Source organism: Melanerpes formicivorus, unplaced genomic scaffold (assembly GCF_026170545.1).
Source record: "Melanerpes formicivorus ecotype bairdi unplaced genomic scaffold, bMelFor1.0.p_v2 SCAF_13, whole genome shotgun sequence".
In the NCBI taxonomy this organism is placed as follows: Eukaryota; Metazoa; Chordata; class Aves; order Piciformes; family Picidae; genus Melanerpes; species Melanerpes formicivorus.
In genome coordinates this window covers 5,161,984-5,182,642 of record NW_027142365.1, presented here as the reverse complement: position 1 = coordinate 5,182,642, position 20,659 = coordinate 5,161,984, and the positions used below count along the sequence as shown (strand labels likewise).

The 20,659-nt window shown below is 51.8% G+C and overlaps 2 protein-coding genes across 2 annotated transcripts; one reads left to right on the top strand and one right to left on the bottom strand.

Annotated features, from left to right (window-relative positions):
* Positions 1 to 4,568: 4,568 nt before the first annotated feature.
* Positions 4,569 to 11,730, top strand: LOC137444856 (solute carrier family 22 member 13-like). The gene is made up of 11 exons (XM_068145935.1): positions 4,569 to 4,608; positions 4,953 to 5,364; positions 6,310 to 6,413; positions 6,906 to 7,060; positions 7,178 to 7,346; positions 7,714 to 7,834; positions 8,387 to 8,481; positions 9,503 to 9,717; positions 10,471 to 10,579; positions 10,734 to 10,943; positions 11,085 to 11,730. Exons 2-11 carry the CDS (start codon positions 4,993 to 4,995, stop codon positions 11,179 to 11,181), a joined length of 1,647 nt encoding a protein of 548 aa, XP_068002036.1. The 5' UTR covers positions 4,569 to 4,608; positions 4,953 to 4,992; the 3' UTR covers positions 11,182 to 11,730.
* A 56-nt stretch (positions 11,731 to 11,786) lies between these two features.
* LOC137444854 (solute carrier family 22 member 13-like) lies at positions 11,787 to 20,021 on the bottom strand. Its single transcript, XM_068145934.1, has 10 exons — positions 19,650 to 20,021; positions 18,587 to 18,690; positions 18,087 to 18,241; positions 17,558 to 17,726; positions 17,117 to 17,237; positions 16,486 to 16,580; positions 15,969 to 16,183; positions 14,969 to 15,077; positions 14,611 to 14,821; positions 11,787 to 14,105 (listed from the first exon to the last, which is right to left on the bottom strand). The coding sequence occupies exons 1-10, from the start codon at positions 20,019 to 20,021 to the stop codon at positions 14,010 to 14,012; spliced, it is 1,647 nt and encodes a 548-aa protein (XP_068002035.1). The 3' UTR covers positions 11,787 to 14,009.
* Positions 20,022 to 20,659: the final 638 nt, after the last annotated feature.

Sequence of the window (20,659 nt, the reverse complement as noted above, 5' to 3'; positions counted from 1 at the left end):
GTTTCTCTCTAAAAGGTTACATCATTGTTTTCACAACTCTGTGGAATTCTTCTATCCGGCCTAATTGCTCTCTTTCCCAGATCTCGCCTCCTCCTTATCTTGCTTGCCTCCCTTCTCAGGGGCAGCTGGACTTCAGCATACCAAGCAATCAGCACTTTCTCACAGCTCCTACTCCACCACTATATTATCAACAGAGAATTCTTCAAGGCCTGAATTGCACAGGTGTTCCTGGGACCCAAGTCCCCTCTTGCTCAAAACAAACCCCAACACAGCACCAGCTAGGAGAACATCAGGGTCAGCACATGGCAATGGGAGGCAGAGGACCACAGCCCCAGGACTGCTATAACAGGGCCAGAAAGGAGACTGCAGCATAGGAGAAACCCACAGCCATGAATGCACACTGCAGCTGGAGGCTGGCTGAGCCCAGACAAGAGCTGAGCAGCAGGTCTCTCCTCTTAGGCAACCAGCTCAGAGCAGGCTGGGGCAGAGTTCATTTTCCTCACAGTACCTGGTATGGGCTGTGTTTGGGTTTGTGCTGAAAGCAGTGCTGGCACCACAGGGACGTTTTGGTTACCTCTGAGCAGTGCTCACACACAGTCAAGGCCTTTTTTGTTCCTCACACCACCCCACCCTGAGTAAGCTGGGGATGCACAAGTCCTGGCACAGGACAGCTGGCCCCAAGTGACCAGAGGGGTATTCCATACCACATGGCATCATGCTCCACAGGGAAAACTGGGGAAAGAAGGGGGAAAGAGTGGACATTCAAAGTGATGGTGCTCACCTTCCCAAACCACCATTACACATGATAGAGCTCTGCTTCCCTGGGAATACCTGCCAGTCAATGGGAAGTGGTGAATCAATTCCTTGCTTGCTTTGTCTGCCTGTGTGGCTTTTGCTTTCCCTATTAACCTGTCTTCCTCTCAGACCATGAGTTTTCTTTTACCCTTCTGATTCTCTCCCTCATCCCACTGGTGAGGAGCAAGGGAGTCACTGGAGCTTCGTTTCCAGCTGGGGTTCAACCACAAGTCATTTTTGGTCTCCAAGGTGGAGCTGAAAGTGTTTGAGATAGCAAGAGATTTGACTGGAATGTTGTGGGTCAAATTTATTGCTGTTTAGCTCATTAATTGACAGGCTCACGTGCCTGCCACGAGGCTGCTGCCATACTCTGTAGGAGAGTCTAATGCTCCTTAGTGGTCTTTTTCTGCTTATCTTGCTTCCAGAACTGCTGTGCTGCTGATCATCTCACCCTCACCCTACTGTCCCTGGAACATTTTGATAACAGTAATGTGGCTAGGCTGGCAGATGGCCAGGCCAGCACTGCTGTTTCTATGCTGCTGTACTGAGTGACTGGAACTCCAGTGTGACCTTGAGTCAAAGAACTGTGACCTCTGAAGGAGTTCACATGGGAGCGAGGCACTTTGAGGTGGCTGTGGCTAAGCCCATGCCGGAGTGAGCGTATCTCAAAGAATCTCTGGCCATGGTTATGTGCAAATAACATGTAGATGTGGAACCTGGGGGCATGGTTTACTGGGCACAGTGGGGTTGGGCTGATGACTGGACTTGATGATCCAAGAAGTCTATTCCAACCTTAATGATGCAACATTCTAAGTCTGTGCCACAGCAGGTATACCCAGGAGTAAGTCCACATTGGAGAAGGTACATCCTGAAGCATCTCTGGATGTAGATAAAGCCATGCTGAAGGAGGGATACCTTGAAGCATCAGTGGCTGTGAATGAGGTCATGCTGGAGCACCTCAAAGAGTATGGCCATGGATAAGCCCACAACAGAGCAGGTACACCCCTGGAGATGTGGGTAAGGTCCTGCTGGAGCAGATACATCTCTGAAGACATTGCGTGCCAAGGAGAAGGCAACACTGGAATGGATGCACCTCAGAGTGACTGTGGATGTGGATAAGGCTATGCCACAGTAGATATAGCCTGGAGAGACTGCAGCTGGTAGCTAAAGGTCCACTTGGAGCAAGTATACCCCTAAGGGACTTCAGTTTGCAGAGAAGTCCAAGCCAGGGAGGAGCAAGAGAAGGTGCTCTTTGGAGTGTTGAACCCTGGTCTGGTCCAAAAGGACACCTGCAAACACTGTAATCTGTGATTTGACTTGCACATTGTGGGGATTCCTTTAGCATGAACCACTTGAGCCAGTGGAGGACAGGCCACACAAGAAGCAGGGCAAGTGCAGCAGTGACCTGAGCTCAGCTGTCCACACAACACTTCACCCATCCTGTCCTGGGTGACCACCATAACCAGTGGAGCCCAAAGTCATGGACTAAATGATCTCAGTGCAGACATTTTGCAGGGGTGCTCTGTAGACTAGGGGAATGACATCTGTGTATGATATTGAGGGATGGGAAGGGGTGGGAGGCCAAGGAGGCCTTTCCCAGAGATGGCCAAACATCTGCCATTGTCTGCCAATGGGAAGCAGTAAATGAGTTCCTTGTTTTGCTTTGCTTGCACATGCAGCTTTTGCTTTACCCATTGAAATGTCCTTTTCTCAGCCCAGGAGTTTTGTCAGCTTTACCCTCCCCCCCACCCCGATCCTTATCCCCATCCCACCAGGGAGGAGCAAGAGAATTGCTGCATGGGGTTTAGCTGCCAGCCGGGTGTGACCGTTTTAGGCTGTGCCTTTAAGAAAGGGATAGTGCTGGAGCACTCTGGCTGGATATATTGAAAACAAAGACAGGTCTAAACGAATTTCATTGGTAGATTGGTAGAATGCAACTTTAAGTTGTAGTTCAGTTGGAATCTTTCTCAGTTCCAGTCTGGTCTGTTCTGTTCGGCCTGCCTGCTTCTGTCTCTCTCTGAGCAACTAGCCGGAGCTGAGCTTGGATAACAGGTAAGAGGACTAATCCTTGCATGCACTTCGAAGCCTAACAAAGTTTCATCCTTAATAATTACCTTTTCCTTCTCTCTAACCCTTTTTGGGAAAAAAGGGAGGCAGGGGGAGAGAGAGGGTGGGGAGGGAACCCTCCTCTGTCCAGAGGAGGGAGTTTTGCTCTGTTTTACTTCTTTTGCTGTGTGTTTCTGTATCTATTGTAGATACTGTTATATATTGTGTATGTGGATCCATTTGCATTCCATCCTGCTTGTAAATATAGTTCCTATCCTTTGCTTCTCTGACTGAGCTAGCTGTGGTTTCTTTCTTTATGGGGGGAGGGAGAACTGAACTTGCTCTCACCACCACACTGGGGTTAAGCCATGACACAACCCAAAACACAGGTCTCCAACCACAGCCCCTCCTGATGGTCAGAGCTGCATAAGAGAAAAGCCAAGCCCATGAGCTGGTGAACTGCCCACACCAGCCTTCTGCCCCAGGCAACAGTTTCACTTTCTGAGCTGCTATCTTGGGTGATACTTAGAATAAACTATATATTTATTTTTTCAGAATAAACCAAACCAGGTTGGAAGAGACCTTCAAGATCATCACGTCCAACCCATCAACCAATCCAACCCACCCAAACAGCTAACCCACAGCACCAAGCACCCCATCAAGTCCCCTCCTGAACACCTCCAATGATGGTGACTCCACCACCTCCCTGGGCAGCACATTCCAATGGGCAATCACTCTTTCTGTATAGAACTTCTTCCTAACATCCAACCTGAACCTCCCGTGGCGCAGCCTGAGACTGTGTCCTCTTGTTCTGGTGCTGGCTGCCTGGGAGAAGAGACCATCATCCACCTGTCTACAACCTCCCTTCAGGTAGTTGTAGAGAGTGATAAGGTCACCCCTGAGTCTCCTCTTCTCCAGGCTGAGCAACCCCAGCTCCCTCAGCCTCTCCTCGTAGGGCTTGTGTTCCAAGCCCCTCACCAACTTCGTTGCTCTTCTCTGGACTTGTTCCAGCAAGTCAACCTCCTTCCTAAACTGAGGGACCCAGAACTGGACACAGGACTCAAGGTGTGGCCTAACCAGTGCAGTGTACAGGGGCAGAATGACCTCCCTGCTCCTGTTGGCCACACTGTTCCTGATGCAGGCCAGGATGCCATTGGCCCTCTTGGCTGCCTTACCCTTACCTTACCTTACCTTACCTTACCTTACCCTGCTTCTAGTCCTTGACATTTGTCTACAAATGTGCAGGCTTTCCAGCTTCCATCCCAAGTCTTCCCTGAAACTCAGTGATTTCTCCTGCTCTCCAAAAGAAGTTTTTCCATTTTCAAGAGGTTTTGCAAGCATTAGTAATCCACCTGGGCAAAGGAGACAGAGAACAAGCACAGAAACTCTATCAGTGAGGCTCCAGGAAAAAAACAGTTGCAAGGCTGAGCCAAGCTTTAGCCCTGAGAGATCTCTACCATGCAGGATTAAACTACCCACCCTTAGATGCAACCCACAGATATCATCCCCCTAGTCTATAGACCATCCCTGCAAAATGCCTACAAAATGTCCACATTGGCATGAAGCCTCCCTAGGGGAGCAGAGGAGACTGTCCAGTGATGTTAGGAAGGACAGCCTCAAGAAGTCACATCTGCATCAACACATGAGACTGCAGTCCTATCTAGGTCACCCTCAAGTTGTTTTCACAGTCAAAATCTGACTTCACTGCCACAGGAGATGCTGACAGCCAAGCAGCAGGAGGCAAGGCCATGAGCTGCACACAGCAAGGTAAGCCTGAAGAGCTGAGTTTGCTGTACGGTGATGGAAAAGCCACAGCTTCACACCCAAGACAAACAAATCTTGCACTGCAGCACAGTTACCTTCAAGAGGCCTGGGGAGACGCTCCAGGCTGGGACAAGACAAGCTCTCCCTGCCCTCTTCCTGGCAATTCTCTGGCACCGTTGTGCCGGTTCTCACAACAGGGAGGGAATTCCTGGTGACAAAGTACATGCTGGAAACCTGCAGTATGGCACCACGATGAACTGATGGGCAGATACAAGTGCTCATTTTATCACACCTGATTAGGGCTTTAGTGCTCCCAGTGTTTAAACATTAATATTTGCCTACTTAAGCCAGGTACCCTGCTGCAGCCTGCCCATAGAGGTAGTCACCATGACTGAGTTTGGAGATTTCATGAACATTCTGGGGGACTTTGGGCCGTATCAGAAACTGCTGATATTCTTCATCTCCCTCCCACAATTTCTTATCCCATTCCAAATGAGTGGCCAAGAGTTCATGGTTCTGGAGGTGCCACACCACTGTGACACCAGCTGGATCCGTGCTGTCGGCCCCAACCTGACGGAGGAAGAGCAGTTGAACCTCACGCTGCCCCGAGGCGCAGATGGGGCCTACGAGCAGTGCCGCAGGTACTCGCCGGTGGACTGGGACCTGGACTCCATCAGGAGCTACGGCCTGAACGCCACAGAGGAGTGCCGCAGTGGGTGGGTGTACCCTGCAGGACAGCCGCCCTCCCTGCTGACCGAGGTCTGTAACCACCTCTGGGGGGGCTGGGCGTGGGGAAGGGAAGGGATGGGCATATCCTGGCCGGGAGTTTGGTAAGCCAGCACCAGCTGAGGCTGAGACTCACACTAGGCACTGTTGGGACCTTGGCTCCATCACATTGACTGCAGCTGCAGCTCTTGGGAGGCTGTTTCAGGCAGACTGTTAGGTAGGTGGCCAAAGGTGCAACAGGCAAACACTGTGTGTGCAGCAGATTCTCTGCCCTCCACCCTTCCCTTTTCCAGTCTCCAGGGAGTGTATCATGTAATACCTTGCCCGGAGGGACCTTTTGGCTCTCCCTGACAGTTTCCCCTGTTCCTCAGCCTGTTTCTCCTCACTTGATCTTCTCAGTGAAAGGCACTTACCTTTCAAGGGCTTGTCACTGATCATTCTGCAGCCTTCAGAGATCTTCAGGGCGAGGCATCCCATGCATTTGAGCAAAGGCTCTGTCAAAATCCCAAACTTCTCTCTCTGTAGACCTCTATTCCACACTACCTTCCCTCATTCATTCCTCCCTCTCGTCCGCCTTACTTCACTCCTAGCTCCAGTACCTTCTCCTTCACCTCTGAGCTGCAAGTGGAGGAGAGAGTCCATCCTCTGACATTTGCAAAGGCTCATTTGCAAAGGCTCCTTGGGGTCCCTGGAATACTGCTCATTTTACAGTGAGCTTCTCTAGAGGGTCTTCAGCAGCTGCCCCATCCCTTCCCATTCCTACTCCTGCAATTCCCAGAAGTCCATAGACGTGCAGCTTGATGAGAGGCAGGCTGTGCACCTCCTATGTCTGTCCCACCACTAACTTGTGTCCTATGTGCATACCAGGGAGGCTCATGCCCTTGCAGGTGGATTCTCTGCTCCCAGGAGCTGGAGCAACTGCTCACAAAGTAGCTGAAGTATGTCAAGAGCTAAAGCAGCTGTGTTTCCTCCTTCCAGTTTGACCTGGTGTGTGAAAGGAAGGCCCTGGAGGACATCGCCCTCTCTATCTACATGGTGGGGCTTCTCATAGGAGCCGTCATCTTTGGGACACTAAGTGACAGGTGAGGAAACACAGCAACATCCCCAGAGGTATTGCCCAGCCCCCAGAGACAGCCCAGATGGGAATTCAGGATGTCCATGCACAGAGCATAAAGTACTCCATCCACAGGACCCGATCCCCTTGCCTGAGAAAGGGCATCCGGGGCTACCTGACACGTCTAAGGGTTGAAAAGAAAGGGAAGCAGATACAGGTCCAGCTCCTGTGGTGTCCCACTTAAGGGTGTCTCCAGGAATCCCCCCAGATCCTCACTGGTCTCAAGAGAGGGTCCTTCTAGGGGTAATTCCTTTCACAGCACCTCCTTTGCCTTTACAAGCCCCACAACAGGTCAACAGTGAAGACGCTGCTTCTCCTGCTGGTTACTTCCTGGGGAGTGCAGAGTTTGTTCCCATGGGTGCCAAATCTCCTCTCATGTGAACTGCATTCCACCTGGGCTCTTCCCCAAACCAGTGGTGGCTCTCCAGATACCAACTGTGCTTTTGCTCTTCTCCCTCAGGTTCGGCCGCCGGCTGACCTTACTGCTCTGCGTCTTCACCCAGGGCTTGTCTGGCGTGGGAGCTGCCCTTGCACCCCACCTCTATGTGTACATGGCCTTCAGGTGTCTCGTGGGGGCTGCAGTCTCAGGAATTCTGATCACTTCCTTGAGCTTGGGTGAGTAGGATGGCCTTGCCATGAGCCAGAGAGATTTGGTCTTAGGAGACCCAGTAACAAAAGACAGTCCTGCATGCATTGCAAAGGCAGACCCTGAGCCTTTGCTCTCCTTCTCAGCTACAGAATGGGTCGGAGCCTCCTCCCGGCCCAAGGCAGTGCTCATCAGCCACTGCTTTTCCGCTGTCGGACAGATGGCTTTGGCTGGGGCAAGTTATGGACTTCGCAACTGGAGGCTGCTGGAGATCGCAGGCAATGCTCCACTGTTTGCCCTTTTCTTCTACATCTGGTAAGAAGGAGCAGGATAGAGATTCTTCAACACATGGCAGCAGTGGAGGGGAAGGGCTGGCACTGAGTAGGCAGCAGCTCAGGAGCAGGCTGCATCTTTCCCAGTAGAGTGCTGATGCCAGAGGGACTTCAGCAGAGACCATCACAGCTCCTGGGGGACCGCTGAGAGCAGCCAGGGATTTGCTTCAGTTTTTCAAATATGGCCTTTAGGGCCTATGTGCAGGCCTAGAAAGCCTGACCTGAGGAGGTAGCTGGACTCATCCATCATATGTGATGCCCATTGCTTGCTGGGTGTGATCACAAGGAGATGGGCTGGGGGGAAACTCAGCAGGTCCCAGCAGCATCTCTTGATTCCATCTCCTTGACAGGGTGCTACCAGAATCAGCTCGGTGGCTGGTAACAAAAGGCAGAATAGAAGAGGCCAAGAAGGTCCTTCAGAAGGCAGCATCCTTCAACAAGCGCACCATCCCACCAGAGCTCCTGGAGCAGGTACCTCCATGGCATGGGGAACTGCTCCTTGGCTTCAGAGACTTTCCTCTGTGCTTGGCTTTGTAGCAGCCTCTGGAGCTGAGGCCATCTGAGAATAATTTCTCCATGCCCACTGGGGATGGTTTGGGGATGGAATGTGGGTGACTCCAGCTTCTGTTCTATGTACAGAGAAAAGGTCAGGGAAGAGTCAGAGCTGCTGCTGAGGCTCAGCCTGCAGCTTTTTGGAGTCCACCTTGGGATATAGAAGGGACTCTCATCCTTCCTTGGCTTTACTTACATAAGCACTGCAGGAGTACTGAGGGTGAGCACAGGAGCTCCATTTTGCCTGTGGTTTTCCATGCATAAATGCCCAAGGACATGCCCACCTCAAAGTGTCTGCCTTGGGGAAATGTTCATCTTAGTCATCCAGCTGCACAGCAGCCCAGACCCACAGGGCTGCCCTGCCTCCCAGAACAGCCTGGGGTCCTGTGACAGCTTCCCATTAACTGGAGATGAAAAAGGAGCTAGCCATGAATTTCCTTTGGCTGACTTGACTCTTTCTGTCTTCTGAAGCTGAAGGCTGAGAAACAGACCAATTCTGGAGGCATTCTGGACCTCTTTCGGAACAAGCACCTCCGGAAGGTGACTTTGATCATGTCGCTCACCTGGTAAGCCAGCACCTGCCTATGTTTTTCAAACTTCTGGGTGAAGAAGAGACTGAAGGCTGACAAAAAGTGTAGATTCATTTTGTTGGCTCTTTGGAGTCATGTTTGCATCTATGTGTTCAATTGAGGAGAAAGTTCTTCCCAGAGAGAGTTGTTAGCCATTGGAATGTGCTGCCCAGGGAGGTGGTGGAGTCACCATCCCTGGAGGTGTTCAAGAGGGGACTGGACGTGGCACTTGGTGCCATGGTTTAGTGCTCATGAGGTCTGTGGTGACAGGTTGGACTTGATGATCTTTGAGGTCTTTTCCAACCTTATTGATTCTATGATGGAATGGAATGGAATGGAATGGAATGGAATGGAATGGAATGGAATGGAATGGAATGGAATGGAATGGAATGGAATGGAATGGAATGGAATGGAATGGAATGGACCAGGTTGGAAGAGACCTTCAAGGTCATTGCGTCCAACCCATCATCCAACACCACCTAATCAACTAAACCATGCAACCAAGCACCCCATCAAGTCTCCTCCTAAACACCTCCAATGATGGTGACTCCACCACCTCCCTGGGCAGCCCATTCCAATGGGCAATCACTCTCTCTGTGGAGAATTTCTTCCTAACATCCAGTCTGAACCTCCCCTGGTGCAGCTTGGGACTGTGACCTCATGATTTCCTATCTTTTATTTCTCCATAATGGACCAAATCTAAGCCCTAAAGGCATGAGATAATTCAAGATGCTGTGGGCTTTATGAGAAGGGCTGAAGATATCCCAACTTTTGACAGTCCCTGGGCTATGATGTAATTTTGTGCCCCCCTTAGAACTACTGTGTGCAGTCTTAAAGCTGCTGACCATTCATACTCCTATATCTTACGCACCTGCATCCCGCAGAAGTGTCACAGGTGGTGCCCAGAAGCACCACAGAGAGGCAGGGCATTCAAATCAGTTGTGTGGAGTCTAAATTTTGAGGCTAAAGCCCCTGACAAGCCCCTCTGGTTCCACATCCTGCTCGACTTGAATTCCAGGTTTGCAGATGGTCTTGTCTACTATGGGTTGAGCTTCAATGTGACAAGTTTTGGTCTGGACATCTACCTGACACAGCTTGCCTTTGGGGCAGTGGAGTTACCAGCTCGGCTGTCCTGCATTTTCCTGCTTGAGTGGTTTGGGAGGAAGAAGACCCAGGCTGTGTTCCTGCTGCTGTCAGGCCTGCTGTGTCTCACCGTCGCTGGCATCCCTGAAGGTGAATAATATCTTTGCCCTGGCCCAGCCAGCTCTATGCTGGTTCAGATCCACCCTCCCAGCCCCACTGGCTGTAGAGCAGAACATGCTCCAGGCCCTGAGCTGCCTTGAGGGCCAGAGCCCAGGGCTCCCACTGCTCAGGCTTCCTATGACTTTCATCTACATCAAAGCTGTGCCTGATCCTCCCGCAGCTCCTTGCCCTTGGCAGGCACTGTCCATTACACATGGGTGCTCACTAGACACCACCACCTCCCCTCAGACAGCTGGAGCAGAGGAGGCTTTTTGAAAGCCACCATGTTTTCTGTCTTCAGATGACCTGGAAAAGCAAACCTCCCCCCATCTGTTTCTGCCTCCACATGGTTGCAGTCCATACCCTCAGCCCTGCTGCTGAGCTAGTGCTGGGTGCAGGGCTGAAGGACAGAGAGGGGCTGCACAATGTTTTAAAACTGCTGGATGTGGCAGTTCAAAATGAGCACTCCCTGAAGACCTGCAGTAGCTCTATGGCTCACGCCAGTGCTTAACTGGGAAATATCCAGGGCCTCAGAACAAACCTGGGTTCTCTTTAACAGTTCTCCAGAGGGTGCTGTCCAGGAAAAGATGTGTTAAGAACAATTTCCAGTGGCTCAGGTGGTAGATTTTTTGGGGTAAGCCCATTAAAAGGGTTTGTCCCAAGAAATACCAGTGCAGAGACCTCCACTCCCCACTAAACCTTCTCCATGGAGGTCACATCAGCAATCTCTCCTCCTTCCCTCAGACCAGCCTGTGACAACCACCATCCTGGCCACCATTGGCAAGTTTACAGCCACAGCCTCCCTCTCCAGCTCCTATGTGTACACTGCAGAGCTCTTCCCCACAGTCATCAGGTAAGGCCTCCCCATGCATTGCAGCATAACACTGCCACAGCTGCTGACAGTGGTGGGATAACAACCAGTTGTCCCGATGGCAACATATAGTACCACAGTGGCCCAGGGGATGCTAAGCCCTGCTCTCACCTCCCATCTCCCCTCACTTCTCCAGACAGACTGGAACAGGGCTGTGCTCCATGTCAGCACGGGTGGCAGGGATCATAGCCCCTCTGATCCGTCTCCTGGGAGAATTCCACCACGCCATTCCCATGGCTCTCTTTGGGAGTCCCCCTGTGCTGGTGGGGGTGCTCTGCTTCCTGCTGCCAGAGACCCGTGGCAATGAGTTAGCAGACAACACAGGAGCAGCCATCCCACAGCCAAGGTGGGTACCTCAAACTCTGAATATAAGGAAAACCAAACAAACAGGCATGCAAAGAGGCATGTTTCTCTAAGGCAAAGAGGAACACATGAGAAATCAGGCTGGAAACCATGGCATCTCTTTCTTTTTCCTCCTTGTCTTCAGGAGCAAGAATCTGGAAGAGTTGGCCAAGAAAGACCTCACAGAGGATGGAGCAGACTTAAAGAAGGATATATACCCAAGCTTAGAGACCAAGCTATGAATGGACCATCATATACTGAAGGTCTAGTCCAATCCACTTGTTGTTAAAGCAAACCAATCAGGCATTGCTGTGGGGAAACTGGTCCTTCAGGTGACCAACTAAGTGGTCATGGTCAGAGGCAGAGGAGAGCTGGGTCACTCTGCATTTGCAAAAGATGATGCACTTCAAACTGCTCCTGAAACCCAGTCTGGAAGGCCTGGCTGCACCACTCCTCCCCACCTCTCTCCGCTCCCCTGCAGGCTGGCACCCGTGGAACCTTCCCTGTCGTGTTTCACAGCAATAAAGAATCCCCAGGAGAGTGGCAGCCCTGGGCCAGCCAGCACCAGGCTGTGGCCCTCCTGCACTAAGGGCTTGGGTCAGCAGCCTCCTCCTCGCTCCAAGCCTCCACCTTGGGTCAGGATGTCACTGAACCCCTGTCACACACCTGGGTAGCTTTGCTTTGGATGTGCTTGGAGTTTGAGTTGCTGCATCCAGCATGGAAATGACACTCTGAGTTGGAGGAGAGACACTTGTAATGCAATATGTGAATAATAAATGGTGGTGATTTGTTTTGCTTTGTGTTTTATTTCCCTGCTCTTTCACAGTTGGCCTTTAACTGCTATTGGCTCTGGAGTGTTTCCTACACAGGAATTGTAGGTCTGTCATTGAACAGGCAGCTGGAAACGTGCTTGGTTTCCATCAGCCACCAACAATGCAGAAGCAGAGGGTTAGAGCAGAAGGGCTGGGTTCAGCTAGGAGTTTTTCTTCTTTCCAAGCCTTCAGATGAACAATCTGTGTTTATATATTGTTCTCTATGAGCAGCTGTGGAAGTCTCCTGAATTGGGTGGTGTGTGCTCCAGTTCAAGGGCAGTTAAACTGAGTGGCTATCTGGACAGCTTTCCCCAGTCATGGTCAGCTTCTAACAGTGACCTTGCTTGGCTACTGCCAGCTCAGCATAATATTTTATTATTATCCAGTGTAATGGCAAAAAAAAAGAGAAGGGTGGTCTCCTCTCCTGCACTGCTTGATTGGAAGCAAAGAATGCATTTAGTTTCCTTTCACGGAGCCATCTATCTCCTCAAACCTCAGCACTACTCTTGGGCACAGGAGGCTGCTCACTCAGGATTGGAGCATCCCTTTCTCCCACTTGCTTTGTGCTGTAGCAAATGGTAGTTTGAAGCCTGGGTTATCCCAAGTCCTGGCCAGACTTGCCTGGAGCTGATATTGATTTAGCACCTTTTTGTGATAGCCCCTGGAGGCCATGGAGAGGGGGCAAGGCACGTGCAGCATCTGAGCGTTGCCACTGAGGAAGTCAAGGTCAGGAGAAGGGCCTTGATCTGTTGTCCAATGCACATCTCTATACTCAGGGCCACTGAGCAGGAGCACCACAACAAACCCCTTGCACGGCAGTGCCAGGGAGAAGATGGTACCACAGAGAGCCCCTCCTGGTGGGGCATTGTTGCATGTCACTGATTTTATCCAAAATTCTGTTTCTTCCAACTGCATCTCCAGGAGATGCTTTGATCCTCGAAAAGCATGCAGAAATGACAACAGGAAAACGAAATAAACTCTGCTTTGAAAGCTTCTGGACACTGCCAGCAAATAGTCTTTGACCTGTGCACAGACAAAGCTGGAACACCACCACCACCACCATGTAAATTCTGGGCTTCACTTGTACTAAGCCAGTGGTAACAGAAAGTCATCCCAAGGGATGGGATCCAGAGTAAGAGGAAGGGAAGCACAGGAAAAGCTTTTTTTTCCCTTTGTAGTGTAAGACAAAAGGGGTCCTAAACCATTTAAGGACAGAAAAGGATACAGCAAGAAGGAACAGACTAGAAGCTGGAGGTGGGGAGATTCAGGCTGGATGTGAGGAGGAAGTTCTTCCCCATGAGAGTGGTGAAGCCCTGGAATGTGTTGTCCAGGGAGGTGGTTGAGGCCCTGTCCCTGGAGGTGTTTAAGCCCAGGCTGGATGAGGCTCTGGTCAGCCTGATCTAGTGTGGGGTGTCCCTGCCCACAGCAGGGGGGTTGGAACTAGATGATCCTTGTGGTCCCTTCCAACCCTGACTGATACTATGATACTATCATAGAACAGAGTAGAATGGACCTGACAGTTCCCAGGAAGATTTCTAAGATATCATCTGCCACAATTCTCAGCTGCAAATTAATATGGTAATACAGCACAGCCCAACAGCATCATTTCCCATCCTGGCATGCTTTAACTCAAAGACAGCAGCACTAAGATGGAAATACTGCTGCCTGTTAGCCATCCTTGGTGTTTCTCCTATTGCACCTCTTTTTTATCACTTGGGTGTCTCCAATTCAGGGGAAAAAATAAAAGAACACAAAAAATGAGTGTTTTCAAGAGAGGCTGAGAAGATCATGGCAGAGAGACAAGAGAAATCACTCCTCCTTGTCAATGTGAGATTATTTTCAGCGCTGCATCTGCTCCACCTTCCTCTTTAGTGAGCACACTATTCTGTTGCAACTCTACTCAGTGCTCTAAGAGGTGTCTCACCTGGACAATGTTTACAGTCTCAGGTTCCTGGACACAAGGACAGGGAAAAGGAAGAGAAAATATCTCCATCCTACTTTATGATGCCCTTCTTTTTTCCCTTAAATGAAAAGCATCAGGTTTCCCCCAGTGATAGCACTGCTGAACAGTGGAGGCAGCATGAAGTGCCTGAGGACAAGCTAGAGAGGGAGATACAAAAAGGCAAAACAGGAAAGGAGACCCAAGAATTGGCAGTGACCACTTGAGAGGTGGTGGTGTCCTGCAAATGGAGACCTGCCTGCTCCCAGTGTCAGCATGGCACTAGGTTGCCTTTAGGCACAGCTGCTTGCAGGCCCAGCTAGAAGCGAGTGGTCTTTGTGTACTCATTGTCTTGGCCGTGGTCTTTTCCTTTCCTGTCTCCATTTTCAGAGCTGCTGTAGGCATTTGCACAGACCTAATGGAAGGGAAAAGAGTTTAACAGCAAAGACAGACCCATTATGAGCTGGTGGCAGCCTCATCTGAGACATGCAGCCTTTAGGTTGGCTTCCCATTCCCCACTTGCTCTCTGGGCCTCTGCAGATGACCCTCTGCCAGCAGGGCAACAGAGTATTGGATTGCAATTCCACCAAGTCCCATGGGGAACACAGGCTGAGAGCTACAAGAGGCTGAAAGCCAAAGGCTGTAGGTACAAAGCATCAGCACTTCCCCTGCAGAGGGCAGGGGGTGGCAAGAGAAGCACCAGCTATTTCTGGAGTCCTTCTATCCTATGGACAGCAACAAAGGGGCAATCACCATGGGCAAGGTTAAGGGGTCTCTTCCCTTCCTCTGCAGTGGGGCAGCTCTGCTCTTGCCCTTTCACTACTGTAAACTAAGAAACCCATAGCCCATGCAATGATGAAGGCCTCCTGCAGCTCATGTCCATGCCCAGGAAACAGCACAGGCACCACTGGGGTACCCACCTCTGCTGAGGGACAGCCAGCCCCTGTGTCATCTGCCAGGTCAGTGCCACAGGTCTCAGGCAGCAGGAAGCAGAGCAGCCCCCCTACCACGGGGGCACTCCCAAAGATGGCCATGGGGATGGCTCGGTGGTACCGGTCCAGGAGGAAGATCAGAGGAGCCATGACCCCTGACAGCCGCGCTGACATTGAGCACAGCCCCAGGCCGGTCTGCCTGGGGGAGAGAGAGGAAATGGGAGGCACAGGCAGAGCTTAGCCCTCCCAAGCCACTGTGGAGCCACGTGTGGCTGGGGGGACAGCTAGGCTCTTGCCCAAGGCTGCCACCAGCAGAGTGAAGCCCCAGTGCTTGGGGGCAGCTTACCTAATGACCGTGGGGAAGAGCTCTGCAGAGTAGACGTAGGAGGTGGAGAAGGAGGCCGAGGCAGTAAACTTGCCAATGATGGCCAGGACGGTGGTTGCCACAGGCTGGTCTGAGGGAAGGAGGAGAGACCCCTGCTGAGGGATGAGGGAGGGCTCCATTCCACCCGGGGATGGAGGCTGAGGGTGTGTAGTGACAAGGTGTCACCAGCAGGGGGCCATCACCCCTGAACAGCGCCCCAGCAGGGACCCAGAACCAGCTCTGGCCCAGGAGCCACCTGCCATGTGCTTTGAATTCATCATCTCACATGCCCATATATTAATTCTCCTAGAGGACAACTCTGCTAGTAGGTGGCCTACTGGGTTCAGCTCTACCCTCTCCTAGCACAATCAGCAAGCAAAACTTTGCTGATCAGAATAGGCCTTGGGGACTTAACCAAGCACAAGCCCTATGAGGAGCGGCTGAGAGAGCTGGGGTTGTTTAGCCTGGAGAAAAGGAGGCTCAGAGGAGACCTTATTGCTGTCTACAACTACCCGAAGGGAGGTTGTAGCCAGGTAGGGGCTGGTCTCATCTCCTAGGCAATCAGTGACAGAACAAGAGGACATAGTCTCAAGCTGCACCAGGGGATGTTTGGGCTGGATGTTCAGAAGAAATTCTTCACAGAAAGAGAGACTGGCCATCAGAATGTGCTGCCCTGGGAGGTGGTAGAGTCACCATCCCTTGGAAGTGTTTAAAACAAGACTGGATGAGGCACTTAGTGCCATGGTTTAGTTGATGAGATGGTGTTGGGTGATAGGTTGGACTTGATGATCTCAGAGGTCTTTTCCAACCTGGTTAATTCTGTGAGAATTCTGTAAGTCCCCTGTGGCCACGGCACCAGGGTCAGCTCAAGCTATGAGTCAGCCTGGTAGAGAGGACAAGACCCACACCAGCACAGGAAGGGCTGGGGCTCTGTGCCTCCCCATCCGAGCTTGTCCTTTCAGGATGGGAAGAGGTTATTCACCTTCAGGGATCACAGTGATGACCAGACACACCAAACCACTCAGCAGCAGGAGAACAGCCTGGTTTTTCTTCCTCCCAAACCACTGCAACATGAAGATACAGCCGACACGGGCTGGGATTTCCACTGCCCCAAAGGCAAGCTGTGTCAGGTAGATGTCCAGACCAAAGTTTGTCACGTTCAGACTCAGCCCATAGTAGACAAGGCTGTTCACAAACCTGAAAGCCAGGCAGCATGGCACCAATCATACACATTGTCCAGGAGCAAATACAACACCCATCTCCAACAAGGACATTTTGGCTGCACAGCACTAAGAGAGGCTCAGAAAAACAGACAAATCCTGCAGGGCTACCAAAGCTGGAGTGGCTCTAATCTTGCCCACAAAGTGCACAGCACCTCGAATAGCCAGAGAGAGAAAAATCCACCATCCACACCCAAAGCCACACTGTTCTGATTCACCCTCAGCCTCATCTTTTCTTCACATGCAAGTTTAAAAGGAGGAGACCACTGGATGTCTTACCAGGCACATAACATGATTAAAGTCACCTTCCGGAGCTGCTTCTTCCGAAAGAGATCCAGAACGCTTCCAGACTTGGTCTGTTTCACAGGATTCAGCTTCAGAAGGCAAAATGACAAAGAGTCAAACCAGTCAGTGTAAACTCCTTTTTCATCTGCAGTTAATGGAAAGCCTTAACAGGACCCCAAACTGTTCTGGGAGGGAGGCAGCCCAGTGATGCTGAGCTCCACTGCAGGTGCTCTGGGTGCCCAGTGCAGTAGTTTGGTGACTAAGAGGTTTCTTGGGATGAACATTGCCCCAGTGTGGGGACTTTGGGGAGGGCATGTCCTCTGGGCATTTATACATGGCAAACCACAGACTAAGCAGAGCCCTCGTGCTCAGTTCTCCTGCAATCATCACAGAAGAAAAAGCAGAGGAGCATTTGAATGACCCCAGCAGAGCAGAGCCTCGACAGAAGCTCTGACTCTTCCCTGACCTTGTCTCTGTATGTTTACCCACATTCCATCCCCAGATCATCCCTGGTGGGCATGGAAAGACGTTTCTCAGGCGACCTCAGCTCCAGAGGCTGCTACAAAGCCAAGCACAGGGGAAAGTCTGTGAAGCCAAGGAGCAGTTCCCCATGCCATGGAGGTACCTGCTCAAGGAGCTCTGGTGGGATGGTGCGCTTGTTGAAGGATGCTGCCTTCTGAAGGACCTTCTTGGCCTCTTCTATTTTGCCTTTTGTTACCAGCCACCGAGCTGATTCTGGTAGCATACTGCCAAGGACATGAAATCAGGAGATGCTGCTGTGACCTGCTGTGTTTCCCCCCAGCCCATCTCCTTGTGATCACACCCAGCAAGCAATGGGCATGACATGTGATAGAGGGGTTCTAGGTACCCTACTTTTAGGCCCCAAAGTCCATATTTGAAGACCTGAACCAAATCATCTGCTGCTTTCAGAGGTCCTGGGGGAGATGGGATGATCTCCACAGAAGTCCCTCCAGCATCAGCACTCCAATGGGAAAGACCTAGCCTGCTCCTAAGCTGCTGCACTTACTTCTGAGTCTGCAAGGAGCTCTGCCAATGTCCCACTTACTGGAAATACAAGAAGGAGGCAAATATAGGAGCAGATCCTGCGATCTCCAGCAGCCTCCAGTTGCGAATTCCATAGCTCAAGCCAGCCAAAAGCATCTGCCCGACTGCGAAACAGCAGTGAGAGCTAAGCACTGCCATGGGCCGGGAGGAGGCTCCAATCCATTCTGTAGCTGGGAAAGAAGGTGGTTCAGGTATGTCACCTTGTTTTTCTCAGCATCCACAGAGTCCCTCACTGGGAAGAGCTGGGCAATAAAAATCGATCCCAGAGCTACTGAGCTCTTTCCCCACCCTGACCTCCTGAGCCTGATGGCTCTCCCCTTGCCCTCCCCTCACTGGCATGGGAGAGGTGCTCCCCATGGCTTCCTGTCAGACATGAGGAAAGGTCAACATGCCAAAGGACGACGCAGAGCAAGGCCTGTCCTTACCTCAGTGCTTTTCAGGTTGTAGATGGTGATTTTTATTTTCTTGAGTCTTTTCCTCTCGCATCTTAAGAGGTCACACCTGCCTTAGGGCACGGGCGTCCTACTTACCTAGGGCCAGTATCGTCATGGTGATCCCCGACACCGAAGCCCCCACGACACACCTGAAGGCCATGTACACATAGAAGTGGGGCACAAAGGCAATTCCTAAGCCAAAGAAGCCCTGGAGGATGACGGACATCAGAATGACTGGCCGGCGGCCGACCCTGCCGAGGAACAGGGAAGACACAACTGGTACCCAGAGAGACCCCATCAAGGTGAGGAAGAGCCCAGTGGGTTACACAGTCATTGTATCACCCTATTTTGGGAGCAATAATGCTCAGATTGGACACTGGGTTGACCTGGGACCTTGCACACAGGCAAGTGTCCTTCTCCCTTTCACCCACTGTATGGCCATGTCCTCACAGCACCTGAGGACTTTGACCAGGGTCCCTGGTAGTGAAGAGCAGTGACAAATGCATGGGGGGCAGCTCTAAGCCAGGCCTGGAGCAGTGTGCAGCTCTGCATGCTGACAGCCTTACACAGACCCTGGACAAGTGGCATTTCCTCACCTGTCACTTAGCAGTCCAAAAATCATGGATCCTAGGAACATTCCCAACATGTAGATGGACTGAGATATGTCATTCAGATCCTTCCTGTCACACACCAGGTCATACTGGAGGAAGGAAACACATAGGCTTTCATTCTCAACAGACTCCAGATGCTTTCTGATCCCATCTCCAAGGATGTGGGTCTCCATAGTATGCACATAGCACAGAAGACATAGGTGGGACAAGCCCATGGGGCACTCAGTGGTGTCCCTCTCGAGCACTGGAACCTGCAGGACATCCCCAGCCCAGGCACCCCCAAGGAAGCCTCCTGATTGGCAGGTTTTAAAGTGGGACTTGGAACAGAAGTCTCAGCAGGTTGTTTCCTTCTAGACTGCCTTCCTCCCCAGAGGAAAAAAGATGAGAGCAATGCTGATGCCTGGGCTGTGCTGCAACTGCCAGCATCCTGAGGACATAAAAAAGTCACAAAGGGAAGATCATGTAAAGGAAACACAGAGGTCAGAAAGCACTGAAAGAAGTTTAGCACTGCTCATGGTTGGCATTGCCATGCTCCTCTTGATCGTTAGATGGGGTTTTGCAGTGACAACCCTGAGATGGGGTAGGAGCACTGAAGCCCTGAGGCAGGAACCCCACAGCTGCTCACCCTTGACAGTTCCCAAAGACATGTAGGAGCAGAAATCAAGCACTGAGCTCTGTCTCTTTCCCCTGGACAGGTCATCTGAGCACAAATCTGTGCACATGGACAAGTAGGAAGGTTACCTCCTGTCTGCAGAAAGGTTCCTGGTGCAGGGACACTCAAAAGGTCCCACCATGAGTAACACTCACTTCACTGTCTCTGGCCATGGCCCTGGCAGCATCTACCTTGCAGCCTGCTTGTGTGCAATCTGTCAAGGACCACACCTGGGGGCCGAATGGGGGAGCCAAGGTCCCCAAAACGCACCTGATGTAAATCTCAGCCCAGCTGCACCATGGCCAGCATCAGTTTTGACTGCACTGCAGGACAGGGTGGCCATTTGGGCATCCCTCCCCTTCCCCACGCCCAGCCCCCCCAGAGGTGGTTACAGACCTCGGTCAGCAGGGAGGGCGGCTGTCCTGCAGGGTACACCCACCCACTGCGGCACTCCTCTGTGGCGTTCAGGCCGTAGCTCCTGATGGAGTCCAGGTCCCAGTCCACCGGCGAGTACCTGCGGCACTGCTCGTAGGCCCCATCTGCGCCTCGGGGCAGCGTGAGGTTCAGCTGCTCTTCCTCCGTCAGGTTGGGGCCGACAGCACGGATCCAGCTGGTGTCACAGTGGTGTGGCACGTCAGAGACCATAAAGAGTTGGCAAAACTGGTGGAAAGCCACGCTGAGGCAGGGGAGCACGGTGAAGAGCACCAGCCGCTTCTGAAAGGGCCCAAAATCACCAACCACCTCCAAAACCTCCCCAACGCCTGACATCGGGACTGGGAGCTGTGTCTGGAACGGGACAGTGCTGGGACAGACTTCCCAGAAGGATGGAATTAATGTTTAAACCCAAGATAAGCTCTGCAGGCACAGGCAGCCACCATAAAGCCAGGACAGACATAACAGCTGATTTGTTTTACCTAAGCACACCTTGTAATACATTAATCACCTCTCAGCCACCCACCAAGACTGGAGCAGAAGGGTATCTGCTTCAGGTGACCTGGGTCACCTCCTCTGCCAAGCCCAGGTGGCACTGATGGGGAGGGGGTCTGGGGAAAGACTGCTCCAGAGCAAGTGCTGTATTTGCTGGACCACCAAAATGGTCCCTAGCAGCGGCACTTGACCAAGTAAGGTTCAGAGGGGCCAATAGAGCCCAGTGTGATGCAGAGCTGGGTAAAGTCCAGGGAAATAAAGGAAATGATGCTAAGGGATGGGCAAAGCCAGAGACAAGGAAGGACAGTTGGCTGCTGTCCCTGGTGACAGGAGACTTTGTTTCCTTCCATCTTTTGCAGCTTGCCTGTGCAACCACAAGCAAGCCATGCATGGGACCATCCGCCTCTACCGAGCTCTGCTCTGAGCTACCCATGCTGGGTCTGCTCGAGTCAACCAGGAAACAGACCCTCCCCCTCTTT

Coding starts and splice junctions, on each gene's coding strand:
- LOC137444854 (XM_068145934.1), bottom strand. CDS start 20,021: ATGTCAGGCGTTGGGGAGGTTTTGGAGGTGGTTGGTGATTTTGGGCCC. Junction 14,822..14,968: donor CTCTTCCCCACGGTCATTAG/GTAAGCTGCCCC, acceptor TCTCTCCCCCAG/GCAGACCGGCCTGGGGCTGT. Junction 14,106..14,610: donor CTGGCTGTCCCTCAGCAGAG/GTGGGTACCCCA, acceptor CCCTTCCATTAG/GTCTGTGCAAATGCCTACAG.
- LOC137444856 (XM_068145935.1), top strand. CDS start 4,993: ATGACTGAGTTTGGAGATTTCATGAACATTCTGGGGGACTTTGGGCCG. Junction 9,718..10,470: donor CGTCGCTGGCATCCCTGAAG/GTGAATAATATC, acceptor TCCTTCCCTCAG/ACCAGCCTGTGACAACCACC. Junction 10,944..11,084: donor GCAGCCATCCCACAGCCAAG/GTGGGTACCTCA, acceptor CCTTGTCTTCAG/GAGCAAGAATCTGGAAGAGT.